Source organism: Pteropus medius, unplaced genomic scaffold, assembly GCF_902729225.1.
Source record: "Pteropus medius unplaced genomic scaffold, Ma_sr-lr_union100, whole genome shotgun sequence".
Taxonomy (NCBI): Eukaryota; Metazoa; Chordata; class Mammalia; order Chiroptera; family Pteropodidae; genus Pteropus; species Pteropus medius.
In genome coordinates, this window is record NW_024354501.1 from 181,370 (window position 1) to 193,937 (window position 12,568).

Here is a 12,568-nt window from a genome sequence, read left to right on the forward strand (position 1 = left end):
GCCATTTAATAGCGAATCGTTTCCCCACTACCTGGGAACAGTCAGTGACGCTGTTCCGTAGCTAGCGTGAGCTGCCACGTGTACTGCAGGGCGTGAAGTGTTGCCACTGTTCCTTACGCTAATCCGAGAGCCTTCTCTGGCTCCTCACTCTGCGTCAGTGAACGGCGGAGCTCGGGCAGTGCTGCTTCTGACTGGAGGTGTAGCCGGGGAAGGGAGGGTCGAGACTGACCGCGCCTCTCCAGGACCTCTGTGCCAGGCTGTCTTCTTGCCGCCCGCAGCTTCCCCTGAGCGGCAGGTGCGCCGTGAGCAGCACCGGGGCTGGTGCTCGCTGGGCTTCGTGCGCAGCATCGCGGTCACGTCGCGCATGTGCGCGGCCCTCAGCTCCCCTCGGTGGATCGCCCTGCTCCTGACGGTGGTGGAGGGACACGCGCCGTTCACGGCCGCCGCACTCCAGCGGCAGGTAACTGTGCCCCAGGTGGGCGGGCGGGACTGCGGGGCCCACGGCCAGGCCCCAGCTGAGGCACAGGCGGGCAGCCGACACGAGTGCAGGGAGCAGGGGCTGGCGCGGAGTGGGCCCCTGGCCTCTGACGGGTAGTGGCTCCAGCGGGCGCCTCCTGAACCCGCGGCACCCGTCTGTCCAGCAGCCAGTGGGGCGCCTGGGCCAGCATTGTCCCAAAGGCCTCCTTGGTCACTTCAAGTCGGCTGCTTCGTGGCGGTTGCAGCATGACCTCAGAAGAACGATTATCTTTCACTTCGAGAAATCCTGCATCTGCCACGTAGCTCTGTTTTTAAGCCAGTAACCCAAATTATCGGTCATGTTGCGTGGGACTATCTGGCTGTTAAATAATGAATATCAGAATTTTCACACTATCCATTCATTCTAGGGACAAAAAATAACGGGAAAGTAAAAGCGTGTTGTGCCTGATGTGTGAGCCGGTGTTTTCCGCAGATCCTGGCGGTGCACCTGCTCCGTGCGGTGCTGCCATCGTGGGACCTGGCTGAGAGGGCGCAGGACATGGAGGGCCTCGTGCAGCAGCTGTTCGGCTTCCTGGGCGGCCTGCTCACCACCTGCTCCTCAGATGCGCCGCTGCTCAGAGGTGGGCTGCGCCCAGGCCCCGCGCCTCCGCTCCGGCACCCCTGCTCGCGAGCAGGCCCGGCAGCGCCCCTGTCCTGTCTTGCAGACCCCGTGGCGAGGCGGCGGGCCCGGCCGCAGGCGTCCCTGACGGCCACACACAGCAGCACGCTGGCGGAGGAGACGGTGGCCCTGCTGCGCGCACTGCACCGGCTGGGCCAGTGGCGCGGGCTCGTGAGCGCGCACATCAATGCCCGGCTGCGCGCCGCCGCCCGTGGCTGCGGGGGCCATGCGTGCGGGGTGGGTGCCTGTGCTTTCAAATGCTGCGGTTTGCCCCAGGCACCTGGACAATGCTTGGGTATGTCCAAGCGTGCCAACTGCCGGGCACTCGGCCACAGCCCGGTCTCTGTGCCCTAGGCCCTGTTGGACGACGGCCTGCCCGACTCTGGGGACCCGGACGTGGGCGGCCTCATGGCGGTCCTGGCGGTCATCGGAGGTATCGACGGCCGCCTGCGCCTTGGTGGCCAGGTCACACACGACGAGTTCGGGGAAGGCACCGTGACGCGCATCACCCCGAAGGGCAGAATCACCGTGCAGTTCGTGGACATGCGCACGTGTCGTGTTTGCCCGTTGAATCAGCTGAAACCGGTAGGTGGCCTTGGGCCAGTGCCAAAACATGAGGTAGAGGATTGTGTGCTAGGATGGAGTACAGCGTCGGCACTGGCGGGGATGCCCCGCAGGTGGCTCTTGCGTCCAGGAAGCTGGCCAGCCTCAGCACGGCCATCGCCGCCTGCCGGGTTCACTTTGTGTAGCCTCGAAAGACGTGACGCTGCGGTGCAGTGAAGAAGGCGTTGTGTGGCCGCAGCCTCTTTACTGTTAATCACCTTAAAGCGTGAATTTAGAAGTTTAGTTTTTGTCGAACAACTCAACTTTTAAAAAACCCAGAAGCGATTTCTTTAAAAAATGACCATCATATGGTAAATGCTTTGTAATTGTGTTGATTGGCATGGCAGCTACTGTGATCCTAAATTTGAAAATTTATATCATCTCAACGTAACTTAAGTTATAGTCTGACTATATCAAACACTGCTTTCGATTGTTTAAAAACATATTTGTGTTGGAGGAAATTTGAAATGCATAGGAAATACTTAAGAAAATCGTAACCACCACCCTGATACAATTGTTGAGAAGTTCATAAAGAAAAAATTAATTTAGGTTATATTTCTTATACAGATAAATTTCTATCTTTCCTTGAATGTCACCTTTTGAAATTACTTTTCTCAGCTGTAAAAAGACCCGGGTGTATGAGGTATTGCAGACTTAAGCCTCTTGGTTAAGATAGCTTTCAGAACATCTTCTTTTTTTCTGGCATTGGGCGCATTCGAAGCTTTCTGTGCTCTCTCTCAGCTCCCTGCCGTGCCGTTCAGCATCGCGAACTTGCCCTTCGCAGAGCCCATGCTCTCAGTCTGGGCGCAGTTGGTGAACCTCGCTGGAAGCAGATTGGAAAAACACAAGATAAAGAAGTCACCTAAGCAGGGATTCGCAGGTTAGTGGATGAGGGTTCGAGATGAAACAGCTACCGATGAACTGGTATGGCTCGGATAGTGTTTGTTATTTTGTTCCTGTCACCGCTGGTCTTTGGGCTCAGATGAGTTGGCCATTGCTGAGTTACGGTGGGCGCGGAACCTTGGGCGTGGTGACAGAGCGAAGTACGAAGGATGACTGGTGCGGCCAGCCTTGTCCCTCAGGCAGTGTCTCTGGGCGTAGCGTGCGAACCTGTCTCAGGTAGCCGCTTCCATCCCCTGACCCCACGGCGCCTTCCGTGGCCCCCAGCGTGTTGTGCTCGGGATCACTACTGTGACGACCGCACTCCAGCCCCGTTTTTTGTGGCAGCTTCCCTACCCCGCTCCTCAGCCCCCCACAGGCATCGCCGCGGTCATCTGACCAGACTCTAGGGAGGGCTGCCGCCCTGGAGAGTTAGAGCTGTGCTGAGCATCTGACCCCTTGTGTCAAGAGGAGTCTTGGCAAACAAGGGGAAAGTCTTTTGTTTGTGACGGAGGTATCTGGTTAGGATTTCAGCAATTTGGAAAACGTTTGATTCTGCTAGGAACAGCTAACACAGCTCAGTGTCGAACTGGCTTATGGAGGCGGGTGCGTGGGGAGGAGGCAGAGGAGGCCGGGGAAGTGAGCCTGGAAGCACCAGCCTTGCTCAAGGAAGGCCTAGGCCTTCCTCACTGAATATCTTTGGCACAGGGCGGGGCTGTCCGTGCCGCTTTCAGCAGCGGCCCCGCGGCACAGGGAGCTGAGTCCTTTTCTTCCACAGGACAGGTGGACCTGGGCCTGCTGAGGTGCCAACAGCTGAAGCTGTATATCCTGAAGGCGGGCCGTGCGCTGCTGTCCCATCAAGACCAGCTCAGGCAGATCCTGTCCCAGCCAGCTGTTCAGGAGGCCACAGCTGCACACACAGGTACCCTCCCAAGGAAGCACATGTCGGTCTGTGAGAAAGACAGATACTGTAGTAGAAAGCAGGCCAGGGACACAAGCAGGCAGCCCATGAAAGGGAACAGAGAGATGGCTCCTAAATGTGGCAGCAAGATTGCAGCCTGGCCAGTAATTGGCAGAGACAGGACGTCTGGTAGGCACGGAGGGGACGCCACTGTCCCGCTCCCTGCGTAGAGAGCAGCCCATGGGCCAGCACACGTCAACACACAGGGACGTGTTAGGGCTGCAGACTCTCAGGCCGCGCCCGAGACCCAAGAAGCGGGGGTCTGCACTTCACGAGACCCTCAGGTGGTTCGATGCCCAGAACGTGGCCCAGCTCTAATACGTCGCGAGTGGGGCTTTCAGTTGGTACAACCGTTTGATGGCATTTGAGGCCGTACACACACACACACCCTGTTTATCTGTCCATCTGTCTGTCTGTTCATCCAGCCATCCGTCCTCTGTCATCTATGTCTCTCCTCTCTCTTTGTCTTCCATCCATCATCAGTCTGTCATCTACATCTGTCTGTCTGCCTATCCTCCTACCTACCTATCCACCCATTCGTCTGTCATCTACCCATTATTTATAACTTATCTATCATCCATTTATTATCTAGCTATATCATCTATTATCTGTTTGTCATCTACGTACCTATTTGTCATCTGTCATTCATCTATCATCTGTTCGTCCATCTATCATCTGTCGACCTGTCCATCTGTATCTATCATTAGTCCGTCCGTCCATCCATCGGTCATTGTCTATCTATCTCTCTCTGTCCACTGACCAGCAGCTTACCTGTGGGAATTTATCGCATGAAAGGCATGAAGACACATGTCCACCGGTGCTCTTTATGGTTTCTTTGTTGGTCTTGTTTTATGTTGAACACGAGCCTATTATCAGGTGGTGCATTTATGCCGTGGAGTACCGCGGCACCACTCACAGTGATGGTGCATGTAGGTGTTCACTGCCATGGGAACATGAAAATGAGAAACAGGAAAGCACCTGGCTAGGTATATCTACACATCGCCATAGATTTATCTGTTTACCAGCGACAGTGGAATTTCAGCTGACTTTGTTTATGTTTTCAATGTTACTTCAGTTTTCCAGAACAAGCTCATGTCACTTGAGTAGGAAAAAAAACCAAAGCCATGAAAAATTTTCGATCATGGTTTGAAAGAAACTGTGCTAAGTATTATGCGGAACAAGATAGTCCTCATTTGTTAGACTTGCTCTCTGGGGTCAGGGTAGGGAGAGAGGATGCACGCGGGTGGCTGTGTCCAAGGCCAGCTCTGAGACAGCTCCACGGGTGTCCTGGGCATGCTGGCGGCTGAGGGCTCGGGAGGACTTTGAAGGGTGTGACAGACCCTGGGTGCCAGGTGACAATCTCTGTACGGTGCATGGCGCTGAGTGCCCCGCCATGCGCGAGCTCGAGTGCCGCGTGAGCGAGCCAGAGCTGGAGGGCTGTCTGGTGTCATGGGCATCAGGCCGAGGCCCAGGCTGAACGCACGTGGGGAGAGTGGGAGTTCAGGGTAGCAACCCTGCTAGTCGGGTGCAGGGTAAGTGGGACAGAGAGAGATGGAGATAAGAGACGTCACGTGCTAAGCCGTCTTCCAGGGTAGGCGTGAACGGTGGAAAGAAGGCTCCGGGAGCCCGGTGCTGTAGTCCTTTAAATGACGGCCTTATGGAAAACCAGAGAAAAGTCAAAGATGGCTGATGTTTCAGCTTGGTATCGGACAGCGCTTTGAACAAAAATTAGAAAGTCCAGGGAGCGTGGGGTGTCGTTTTGTTTCTTAACATGAAGAGGGTTTTGTAAATTTAAAGTTAACGTGCCGGGTGCGAGGTAAAGCTAATGAAGTGTAGGTCCGTTCTGCAGTCGGCATCAAGGGCCTAGGGGGCCATGCACAGCTGAGGCACAGCCTGGGCATTGGGTTGGCATTCTGTGGTCCCCGCCACAGAGCTTTGACAGACCAGCCCCGCCATCTGTTCTTACAGAATTAGGGGACATCCCTTCTCAGTGGCACAGAGGAGTTGAGTGCTTTGACAGACCATGTGGCTGGTGAGCCCGAGTTGTTTACTCTCTGGTCCTTCAAGAGCAGGATTTCCGGTTCCTGGATATAGGAGGATTAGTTGAAACTGTCACCAAACCAAACAGCCAACTCCAATGGCATACAGGACTGTGTAGGCCCCAGGCGGTGGGTGCCAGCAGGCCTGGGGCAGAGAGGAAGTGCTGACCGCCGCACCCGAATTTGGAATGGCCGTCAGTTCATGGTCTGAATGAGGGTCAGCAGGGAGAGCCAGGGCTAGAAATACACAAGGGGGTGTCTGTCCCTAGAGGGGCTGTCCCTAGAGGGGGCGTCTGAGCAGTGGCTGCGCACCAAGAAAGCGAAGGCGCGAAGGCTCTGGGAGGTGGCTCTGGTTGGCTCCGAAGGGACAGATGAGTAATGAAGGACAGAGGCCGAGCAGCAGGAAGGTAAAGCTTCTCTGGAGGCCGCTCATCTCTCCGGTAGCTGAGCCTGGAAGGCGTTAGTTGTCTAGCGCTGGGAGGGCTAGATAGAGATCGCATTCGGTTTAACACGCTTAGCGCGTTATCTGTAATACAAGAGAGGCCTACGGTTGAAAATACCATGTCGTGTGTTTTGTTTTTAAATCCAGATGATGGAGCAGCCACATCCCCTGACCTGGGGGACATGTCTCCTGAAGGGCCACAGCCTCCAATGATCCTCTTGCAGCAGCTGCTGGCCTCGGCCACCCAGCCGTCCCCGGTGAAGGCCATATTTGACAAACAGGAGCTTGAGGTACACGCAGCATCCCTGGCAGGGTGGTCTGTGCGTGAGTGCGCGCGAGCAGGTTTTTCTAGATGTGTATTTCTTAAGAGTATGTTCTGAATTTTAAGTGGCATCTCAAAATTGTTACGACTGCTTTAGGATTTAACCATGTTTGTCGTCGGACATCATGATACCGGTGAGAGAATGAAGGGATTGATGTTTAGTCCTATTCTGAATTTGTGTGAATTATTTGAAAAAAATTGACCCGATTCAGCATAGTTGAATGCTCGAATATCCCGGGAAGAATTTTCCCAGGAAACGTCACCCTCGGAGGAGCTCGGCGCCCCTGGGAAGGCTGGCCTGCTCGTGTCACTCGGCCTGTCCCCTCCTCGGACCCTCAGCCCTCACCTGCTGCGCTGCCCCAGCAGCTCGGGGCCAGGGCCGGGGGCACAGCCCATAGAAGAGGTCCAGGAGCGGCGGGAACTCTCAAGGCCTGAAACGTGGAGGACTTGATACTTTTAAAAATCTTTCTTGCATGTAATACATAAAAATTCTGGTTAAAAAAGGCCAAACAAAACCTCAAGTGCTCGGTTCAGCAGGCAGGAAACACCCTAGTAGAAGTCCCCAGAGACGAAGACCTGCGGGGAGCCGGGGTCCAGAGTGAGGAGGCAGCTGCCTCTGGCTGGTGACTGAAAGGCTGACCGTTGTCTCGAGTGAGCTAGGAAAGGTGGGGCGCAAAGGGACGAGGCAGGAAAGGGGCGTGGGGGGGAGGAGGTGCAGGGCCCCTGATTACAGTCGGTGTCGGTTCCGCCTCCTCTCACAGCTAGTGGCCTTGACGGTGTTTCCATGTAGCGGGTGTCACGTTGTGTTGGTTCTGGGCTCTGTCAGCCTCCTCTGGAGAATGGGATTTCTTTCTCACAGATATGTGAGAAAGAGGCATTTCTCCTCAGGCCTGTGGAGGCTTCGTTCCAGACTCTTTCGTGCCCTTACCTGCTTCCTGCTGTCTGATTCTGTGGGGTCAGAATCTCTTTGGGGGATCTCGTGGAAACCTCTACCTCCCGACCAACTTCCTCTGACTCGGTTGGACTTGGACCTCACACTGTGTCCCCAGCACTGGGTAGCTGTAGGCGTCCCTCTGGCTTCCTGCTGCGTCCTTCAGAATCTTACACGTGCTCGTCGCACGTCACCAGGTTGGAGGGCGGTCTCTGCACTGGCGGTTTCTCCTTCGCTCTGGGGCCCGCCTTCCAGCCTCCCGCTGCAGTCGAGGGCCGCCTCTTGGCGGCTCACCCGCCGGCTTCCCTCGTCACAGGTTGTACCTGTTCACTTTGAATTGCTTTGGCCGTTGCCCAGAGCCATCGAACAGGTTTAAGAAACTTTTTGTCCAGAATTCATAATTATTATCAGCAGAGGTTTAGTCTAGGACACTCTAACACCCTGTAACCAGAACCCCTAGCTCAATCCGGTTCTGAAATGTGAGCTTTTAGGGTGAAGCCTGTCTCTTGGGACTTATTCAGGCCTCACGGCAAAACTCTAGGCTTTGGACACTAAGCACTGGAAGGCTCGACAGTGTCCTCAGTTTAAAAATTAGCCAGTCTTGGGCACTGTGAGAGCCTCTGCGTCGATCGGGGAGGGCGCACGTGGCCAGTGACTCATTGCGGCGTGTTCCCCAGTACCCCTCGTTCCCTTATTTTATATCTGGCATCGGTTTGGGGGTCCATGTCGTCCGTGTCTCTCTGGCTTATCTTAGGGAAGGGAGCGGGAACTGGGCAGGGCCAGTCCCTCTGCATGTGTCAAGCAGGGGTCGCTGGGGCATCAGACCTTTCCTCCGTGTTTAACTTCGTTGTGCTGTAACCGGTTTTATCCGTTGGTTTGCACATGCACGTGCAGGCATCAGCGTGTCAGCTGCTCCCGCGCCCATCTCCCAGGCCCGTTCAGGGTCCCTCCACTGCCACTCTCTTCCACAGCCACCCTGCCGACCCTCACCCCCCTCAACAGCCATGTGGGGGCAGCAGGACGGTGGCCTGACCCTTGGATGGGGGGCTGTGGGCGACACCAGGCTGCGGCGGACCCGGCCGTCGTATGGAGGGGACCACCGCACCCAACGTATTGAGACGCCAGAGTGCGGTTGTCACTCAACAGTCGGCCAGCGGTGGCTGTCCCAGTATTTTGTTCCTTTGTGCAGGTTTTTCAATGACCGCAAAAGCCTCACGCTGACAGAATGAACGCGCGCGCGCCGCTCTGGGTTCCTGCGCTGCTGCCCTGCAGTTCGCAGCGGGAGCCCGAAAGCTGGTTCGCCACCTGATGTCAAGTGGCCGCCCAGCACTTCTCTCGTTTGCCCAGGCTGCCGCCTTGGCCGTGTGTCAGTGTCTGGCCGTGGAGGCCACTCACCCGTCCAGCCCAGGCTTTGAGGACTGCGGCGCCAGCGAGGCCGCGACGCCCATGCCCGTGCGGCACGTCCGCCCCGTCAGAGCGAAGAAGCACAAGCAGCCGCCCGCGCCCGCCGCGCCCGTCGTGGTCCAGCTCATGGAAATGGGCTTTCCCAGGAGGAACATCGAGTTCGCGCTCAAGTCGCTCACGGGCACCGCCGGGAATGCTGCGGGCTCGCCGGGTATCGCGGTTTCCTTGTGTCTCCCGTGATGCCCCCCACCCCGTTTACTCGTGGGGTCCCTCGAAAGGCCGCCGTCGGGGGCAGTGGGCACGGTGGGTCCTCACTGGCTGTGCCCTGTGTGCTCATTCGTAGGCGTGGAGGCCCTGGTGGGGTGGCTGCTGGACCACGCCGACGTGCAGGTCACGGACCTCTCCGACGCAGACACGGGGTCGGAGGAGTGTTCCGACGAGGAGGGCGTGGACGACGTGGACGACATGGCCTACGCCGTGGTCAGTGCTGCCCGCGCCTGCCTGTCTTGCGCCCGGGGCTCCTCCGGCCACCCGGGGCTCTCTGTACCCTGCTGCGCTTTCTGTGCTTGAGCTGCCTCTGTAGAACCCCGTGTCCCAACATCGAATGGCGTGGGGTCACCACTAGAAAGTGCTCCTAAAAAGCCATGTTTTATGGGATACGCTGACTTCTGAGCCGAGTCAGCTGTGCTTTGGGATTAAGTGGGAAACTCCTCAGAAGTTTTCTTTTCTGTACTTCGAGCTTCTGAGCTTCATCCGCCTCTCTGTGCTGTTGCTACTAATCTTTTTTGTATGAAGAATTTTATAGGAAGAGATGGTATAGTATTTCATACTTTATTTCTTAATATTATAGATTTTAAATTACTTTTGAAGTAGATTTATTTGGCTCACCATTTAAAAAAATGGATTTACTCCCTTGCAGTCTGCTGGCGCTGTCGTAACAGAGAGCCAGACTTACAAGAGACGAGCCGACTTCCTGAGTAACGACGATTACGCCGTGTACGTGCGGGAGAACGTCCAGGTGAGTGGCCGTCGCCGGCTGCAGCGCGGGGAGCGGGCTGAGGGCAGAGCCAGAGAGCGGGCGGGTGGCTTGGCCACAGCGACGTGGCTCAGACATGTGCTTCTCGAGCATCCCCGTTTTAGACACTTAAAAATCTCTCTTTGCTCGTTTTTCTTATAACGTTCTCATTGCCGTCTAACTTATAAAATCTATTTCTGCTTTTCCCGTGGTCCTTTATTCACTTTAAATTCTCTCTTTGTGTCTCTTGTCTTGTTCTAGTTAGTATACTCCAGAGAAAATCCCAGGAGTCTTCTCATTTCACCTGTAAACGTGTTAGTGCGCATCTCTGACAAATGATTTTATTTTTAACGTTGTGATGTTACTGTTACCTCATATTACTTAACAAAATGAACAGTAATTCCTAATATCACGTTATGTCCAATGGTCAAATTATATCCAATTGCTCAGATTCCCCCAATTTTCACAAAAATGGCTTTTTATAGGCGTTTTCAAAAATTCGGATCTAGTCAAGGTCGTACACCTTGCACCAGGCGCTGTGCGCTGGAGGGTCTTGTAACCAGGAGCCATTTCCCCTCCTTTGTTTCCTTTTCCTGCCATTCATTGCTGAAGCTGTTGGGCCAGTGCCCCGTCCTCTGCGTGTCACGTGGAGTCGGAGGGAGGGCTGGGGGCGGCCGCACGTGGGCGGGAAGGCACCGCGTAGACCGGCACGCCGGGTTGAGGCTTGTCAGCCTGCGCCATCTGCTCACAAGCTCTCTGCCGTCGTTTGTCTCGGCACTTCAGTCGCCTTAGTGCCACTGCCTGGACCCAGCGTGACTTTGTCATCCCGATTTGTTAGCTGGAGTTCTGCTCTTTGAAGAAAACTTTCTCGTCAACTCTGGCTGCTCTTCGTAGTCCAGTTTATGCAGGAAAAGGCAGGATAAGCGCTTGTTTTTTGCGTGTGTTGTTTTTGCTTTATCAGTTTTCAGAATGGCGAATCGGTGCCCTGGTATTTGTAGAGGTGACCCAGACGCTTGTTTTGTTTACCACCTTTATAATGAATTTATTGACCGGGACAAGTTCGATGTATTTCGGTCACTGTCCCTCTCGATCCAGCTGTTCTTTCGAGTGAACCCGTCGGTCTGTGACAGCTTGCTGTGTGGCAGCAGTTGATCCGGATTCGCCTGGGACAGTTCTGCCTCAGCCAGCGTCCTAGGGAGCCCGGCCTCCACTTAGTATAAAGTGCTTTTGAGAGCGTGCTCTGGGTGCTCGAGGAGATCCTTTTTCGGAGTAGACAGTGCTACGTACAGTTGTTGATTTCACCTACGTTGTCACCTGGGCTGACGTTTAGTTCACTTTTAATTCGAGGTGGGAATGATGGTGAGATGCTGTCGAACGTACGAGGAGGTGTCGGAAGGAGACGTGGGCAAAGTGATCAAGCTGGACAGAGATGGGTTACACGACCTCAACGTGCAGTGCGATTGGCAGCAGAAAGGAGGCACTTACTGGGTCAGGTATATTCACGTGGAACTTATAGGTGAGCACGGGCTTCGCAGCGCCCTTTCGCTTTCTCTTACCTAGGGACAGAGTGCCCAGGAGGGAATGCTAAGTGTAATTCGTTTATTGTTGGGATCTTTAGGCTATCCTCCACCAAGTTCTCCTTCTCACATCAAGATTGGTGATAAAGTCCGTGTCAAAGCCTCCGTCACCACCCCAAAATACAAGTGGGGATCCGTGACCCATCAAAGCGTGGGGGTTGTGAAAGGTAATCTTATCTGGCAACTCCAGATACTCGCTTTTCGACAACTGATGTAAACTCAGTGTTTTATCACTCAAGAGCAAGAAAAACAAGTGTGAAGAAAGCCTCGTGGTGAATAAATCGTGTCCTTTAGCTTGTCAGTGCTCTAGATGGGAACACACCTGTAGGTGAAGAGTCAGGTTTATTAACTCATTGCAACTTGGGAGGACGTAAACCCTGGAAAATGAGATAGCTCCATGAGTGGGTGTCACAGACGATTGATGGGGTTTATGTTAGACAGTTCGGGGAGGGGTCAACGAAGCACGGTCATTTTATGAAGGGGCGTCTTAATAAATATCTGGAAGGCAGAATGAACGGAGCCAGGAGGAAGTTATGATCGGTAAGGAAACAGGTGTTCACATTGGCCAGGAGGGGGCGTCTGGTTGTGTTTGTTATTTGGATTGATTCGAACTTGATCAGATGCGCCCAGGGGTGGCTTTGTTTTTGTCTTGATCCATCACTCACAGGGTGGCCTTGTCTGAGGTTGGCATTCTGTCGACTTGCTCCGTCAAGCATTCTGCCACATGCCCGTATGGGTCTGGCCCGTTCCCTCAGTCATGGCTGTTTTTCTCTCTTTTTTTTTAATGCTGTGTAAAAATTTAGGACTAAATTTAAGAAATTCAAATGTGCAAATGACGAGTTAGAAACCGAAAACACAAAATTCTCAGTTTATGTTTAATGTGATATCACTGAGATTTCGGATCAAACGAACGGCATACTTTTAAAGATGTAGCATGTCCACTCTCACAGTTGCATGAGAAATAAACCCGTGTGCACGCAGCTCAGTCGTGTCTTTAGACCCTTTCAGCGTCATAGGGAGACTCCTGTAGCGCAGGCAGATGAGCAGCGGGGACACATGGTCGCGCTTCCGGGCGGGCGGGCTTCCTCAGGTCATTTAGCGTTGGACTTTAGCTTAACATGGTTCTCGACCCAAGAGATTCTTAAAAACTTTACAAATCAAATGAGGCGTAAGTTTTAAAAGGAAGAACGTGGTTTAGGGGTGAACGTTTTGGGTAGCCGAGCGCCCTCGCCAAAGGGCGCGCGGTGTTTTCTCATCATC

At 54.3% G+C, this 12,568-nt stretch overlaps 1 protein-coding gene across 1 annotated transcript in view; it reads left to right on the forward strand.

The window, feature by feature from the left end:
- The window catches only part of HERC2 (HECT and RLD domain containing E3 ubiquitin protein ligase 2), a 115,897-nt gene that overhangs the window by 57,768 nt on the left and 45,561 nt on the right, over positions 1-12,568 (forward strand). The window contains 12 exon segments of the mRNA XM_039853408.1: positions 279-460; positions 950-1,097; positions 1,182-1,372; positions 1,490-1,720; positions 2,480-2,618; positions 3,396-3,539; positions 6,207-6,349; positions 8,660-8,927; positions 9,060-9,196; positions 9,636-9,734; positions 11,079-11,247; positions 11,350-11,475. Coding sequence (XP_039709342.1) covers positions 279-460; positions 950-1,097; positions 1,182-1,372; positions 1,490-1,720; positions 2,480-2,618; positions 3,396-3,539; positions 6,207-6,349; positions 8,660-8,927; positions 9,060-9,196; positions 9,636-9,734; positions 11,079-11,247; positions 11,350-11,475 — 1,977 coding nt within the window.